At 40.6% G+C, this 4,600-nt stretch overlaps 1 protein-coding gene across 1 annotated transcript; it reads right to left on the bottom strand.

Annotated features, from left to right (window-relative positions):
* Nucleotides 1–696: 696 nt before the first annotated feature.
* On the bottom strand, nt 697–4,392 carry hey1 (hes-related family bHLH transcription factor with YRPW motif 1). Its single transcript, XM_080194054.1, has 5 exons — nt 4,182–4,392; nt 3,729–3,804; nt 3,535–3,618; nt 3,245–3,326; nt 697–2,515 (listed from the first exon to the last, which is right to left on the bottom strand). The coding sequence occupies exons 1-5, from the start codon at nt 4,268–4,270 to the stop codon at nt 1,932–1,934; spliced, it is 915 nt and encodes a 304-aa protein (XP_080050180.1). The 5' UTR covers nt 4,271–4,392; the 3' UTR covers nt 697–1,931.
* Nucleotides 4,393–4,600: the final 208 nt, after the last annotated feature.

Genomic DNA, 4,600 nt, shown 5'->3' with positions numbered 1-4,600 from the left:
CATAACAAACATAATAGATAAAGGGGAACCAGTAGATGCTTGGGCTTCTACAAAGGGTTCAATAAGATACCACACGAAAGTCTACACAATAAGAGCTTATAGTGTTGGGGATAGTGTATTAGCATGGATAGAGGATAAACTAACTGATAAAAGACAGATGGTTGGGAAAAGAGGGGCATTTTCAGGATGCCAACTTGTAACTAGTGGAGTGCTATAGAAGTAAGGGAGCTTCCACTTTCAAATGGAAGTGCAACCAAGGTCAAGGGTCCATCTCCAGCAAGTGCAGAAGTCCCACCCAGAGAGAGATGCTCTTCTATTGGAAAACCCAAGGTAATATTTAGACAGACTTTTACCCATGTGAAAGGACAGAATTCTCTGTCATGAGTCAGCAGCTGTAAGAAACCCATATTTGAATCAAAGAGTTGTATGTTCTCAGTAACCATCAAATGTTAATTTATGCAAACTAATTTGTATCAATCCTGCCACTGATATGAAAATACTTCTCAGCGCCAGGGAAATAAAAGACAAAAGTTCACTTTTTTGGAAATAAATGGATGCAATTTCTTCCTGTAGAGCCAAAAGATCTTTGCTAATGAAAAACAAAGAGAATCATAAACTAATCCCTTGTCTTCATGTTTGTAAACTTGTTGCATTGACATCAAACTTGTCAGCATTACAATTAAACCAGCTGATTAAACCATTAAATAATAAGTTTGCAAACTTTATTACTGTACGTGACTGTACAGAAATGGTACCCTCACAGAAATGGTTCTCAGAAAAGACACACAAACATGGAATTATACTTAATTGCACTTGTAGTTTATTATTTCTCTTGTTTAGTAAAATCAAGACAAACCAGCACACAGTAACCAAACACTGCACCTTGCTATTACCTTCGAAAAATGAACAGCTTCAGCACTGGAAAATTCTTTAGCATCTAACGCTCACTGAAACAAAGCTGGAAATCTGATTTGTCATCGCTCCATTCAGCAACATAAAATATAAAATATCACTGAAAAAATTAATATTTACATTACTTAAAACATTTTTTAAAAACTCAAGAAACCAGTGTATTCATCTTTATCAAGTTGACCTTCTTGTGATATTTATATTTTTTGTTGGATTTAATGGCATATAATGCTGACTTTGTAGCTAGGTATGTACAGAACAGAGGGACACATGAAATAAATAGATGTGTGATGCCACTGGTGATTTTAAAAACTCTGCAACATTTGAAGGGTAGTAAGTTAATATTTTCAAGCAATATTTAACCAAACAAATAAGCAAGATGTGGAAAATTAAACCCCCTAGTCTCAGGCTGTGCTCGATGTCACACACACACGCACACATGCGTCTTTGTAATGGAAAAATTTTACGGCGGCTGAACACAACCTGCCACAATTTAAACATACCACTGCCTACTCCATTTTGTAACAAAGAATAAGAACTTAACTCATTTAAACAAATAAATTTAATCCAATTTTATATTAGACTTTTTTTAACAAAATGAATAACTTTATACTCAAAGCTTCAAGGAAACTGATAAAATTATGTCTGAAATGATTTCTAAAACTTTAAAAATTGGCTTAAACAAGCTTACTGCTTGTTTAGACTGATCTCATTACTAACTTGAACTGCTAGAACTTTTTGTTTGAATGTAGACTACTTCAGGAATGAAAAGGTCAGAATGCTCACATAAGAATATACTGAATATTATTTATAATACTATGAGCTAAAGAGGCTATCTATGTAGCCAGATTCACAGGATTTCAGATTGACATGCAGTTGTACACTATCTGCCTGCAGTGAACTGAAGCACATCCTCAACATCCCATGGCAATTATGTTGGTAACAGCTCAGCTCAGCTGAGTTTAAACTAAAAATTCAGCATTTCTGCCAGCTTAAGGAATGGAAATCCTGTTGAAGAGTCTTTAGAAAGCACCGATCTCTGTCCCCCAGGGTCTGTAGGGCTTGCCAATGCTGTTCGTCGGAGTCTGAGCTGATGAACTGAATGTGCTGGGAGGAATCAAGGGGAAAGTGCTGAAAGACAGAGGGAATGCAGACAAGGATGACATTGAAAACAAAGGTGGGGACAGTTTGGTGGAGGAGGTGACCACTGGGATGACTGGACCAACACTGCAATTAGGAGCCACTCTGAGTGGAGAGGTATCTGTGTGCGAGGACGTGCCGATTCTGTTCTGATGGTGAGGCTCTGTTGAAGCAGTATTACTATTGTTATTATGGGCAGCCTGCGGCAGTAACAACGGGTGCAAATGATGATGTGGGTGCTGACTGAAGCCAGTGCCCCAGGCAAGGTGTCCAATGCTAGGGGGTGCAGTACTTGCAGCTTCCCTCTGAGATGCATAGTTATTGAGGTGAGAGACCAAACGCACACGGAGCGGATCAGAGTTCTCCAGGCCTTCAATTATACTCAAGTACCGAGCCACTTCAGCCAAACATTCTCGAAATCCCAGGCTACGGTAGTCCATAGCTAGTGCCTGAGCATCAAAGTAACCTATAACATCGGATAAAATTAAAATAAATTCATTTTAGAAGTCACAAACACTGTAGCAATTGCACAGTCTCATCAGGAGATCTTTCAAGTTCTGCTTTATAAAAGTAGCATTCATATAAAAGCAATCTCCTTGCAACAACAACAACTTGCATTTATGTAGTGCCTTTAGTGTAGTAAAATGTTCACAGTACAGTAACTGGAAAAAAAGTGGCGCTGAGCCACAAAAGGAGATATCAAGATGGCTTCAAACTGACCTTAAAGGGGAGTTGGAGAGATAGTTTCATCAAAGTACATCTCTTACTCTATGTGAGACTTATTAATCTTTGGTCAACTAAATAAAACTAAACTTAAAACATTCTCACGCTCTTATTTTCTTAATTCAAATACCTCTCATCATAGTACCCAATGGAAGTGCCTGGCTGCATTTTATAAAATGTAAATGTAATTAAATGTACACAACTATACAGTGGTGAAAAAACAAACTGAGGAATCTTTGACAAATGATTGTGCTGAAATAAGGTTTAGGAAGTTGTGGTTCTCTGAACTTCTGTACATCTGAAATGCCAAGCCAGAGCAAACTTAGGAATTAACCATTTGCTTCAATTTCCAGTAAAAGCCCAACTCATAATTGGGAGTCTAACACTCTTCAAGTATTTCCAAACTTCTGCAAAGTATATATTAACGACTGCCACAGTCTAACCTCTCCTAGAAATGCCAAAAAAAGGTTACCTTTGCCACCGGCCGCATGCAGCATCTTCAAGTGATCAACGGTCATTTGCAAAATCTCAGCCTTTTCTAATTTGGCGGATCCCTGTCAACAGTAACAAGGGACTATAATTAAAGACCTGCCAATGTTCTGCACGACACACTCTGGTTTATTTAAAGTATAGGTAATTTTCTTGGGACTTAGTTTTACTTGACTCTAAAAAAAATTTATATTCTTCTTAATAAAGCAAGCTGGAGGATTTTCATGTGTTGAAGTTACTTGTGAATCTAGGAGTAAAACTAATTTCGCATACTTGTTTCTCATAAGCACTCGGGACCAGCCTTCGCAGTTCTGACAAACTGTTGTTAATACGATCCCGGCGGCGTTTTTCTATGATCTGTTTTAAACAAAATAGATGTATTTTTTAAAAAAAGATTCAGCCGGACAAAACGCTCTGACTACAAACAACAACAAAAGCCATCTTATTTCTCAGGGTGTGAAACTTACCCCTCGCCTCCTTTTCCTAGCCAGGAGCTGAGAGGATGTACTGGGGGACAAGGAGCCGGTGGCTGTGCTGGAGTTCCTGAAATCCAATCCAATAAAACCCGGGATCAGCATTCGAGCAAAGTTTGTTTTGAAACGTTTATCGGAAATTTACAAACGGGGGTTCTTTTAAGCAACAACCCCAAATTGCAGAAACGAATGATAAACACCTCAAACTACAGCGTCAGAAATGAATGTGTTGCAGCAAAACTTTCCTGATTACTTTTAATGCATTGCTCTGAGTTTCATCACATCTATCCACATTTCAGGAAAACCCCTGGCATTTAATATTTTAGTAAGAAGTCTCACCACACCAGGTTAAAGTCCAACAGGTTTAACCTGGTGTTGTGAGACTTCTTACTGTGTTTACTCCAGTCCAACGCCACATTTAATATTTTGCTCGTGTTTGGACGTTACCCATTTTCATCGGCGCTTTCTTTCTCGATCACTTCGATCGTCTCGTCCAGCTCGCTGTCCGACGAGCTGTAGTCGTGAGTTCTCTTCATGCTGGCTTCAGTTGTGTGCGCGCTGTGACATGAATGGGGGTGTGGGCAGATGCACTCCGCTGGGCTGCCTGCGGGACACTGCTTCGCCTTTCCCACGGTCCCTGCACTTACTGAGCTGTCAGAGCGCCGCCAGCGCCGCTGATTGACAGCTCGCGCGGCCCATTGGCCCTGTTGCTCCGGTGAGCGGGGGAGCCCCGGCCCCGCCCAGCGCCCGATTGACAGCTACACCTCTCCAATCAGGAAGCGGTCATCCCGGATGGCTGCGCCGCCATTGGTCTCCGATGGGCCAAGTTCCCGCCCCCCTCCCGCTCACAGCGGCCAATCAGGTGG

The sequence above is a fragment of the Carcharhinus amblyrhynchos genome, chromosome 8 (genome assembly GCF_965287045.1).
Source record: "Carcharhinus amblyrhynchos chromosome 8, sCarAmb.v2.hapA, whole genome shotgun sequence".
Classification (NCBI taxonomy): domain Eukaryota; kingdom Metazoa; phylum Chordata; class Chondrichthyes; order Carcharhiniformes; family Carcharhinidae; genus Carcharhinus; species Carcharhinus amblyrhynchos.
The sequence above is the reverse complement of the archived record's forward strand: the minus strand, read 5'-3'. Positions and strand labels throughout refer to the sequence as shown.

Bases quoted from the DNA above. Each gene is read 5' to 3' on its own strand.
- hey1 (XM_080194054.1), bottom strand. From the start codon at position 4,270: ATGAAGAGAACTCACGACTACAGCTCGTCGGACAGCGAGCTGGACGAG. The intron at 3,619-3,728 runs GTAAGTTTCACA...TGTTTAAAACAG, and splicing joins CTAGGAAAAGGAGGCGAGGG to ATCATAGAAAAACGCCGCCG. The intron at 3,327-3,534 runs GTATGCGAAATT...TACTGTTGACAG, and splicing joins CGAGTGCTTATGAGAAACAA to GGATCCGCCAAATTAGAAAA.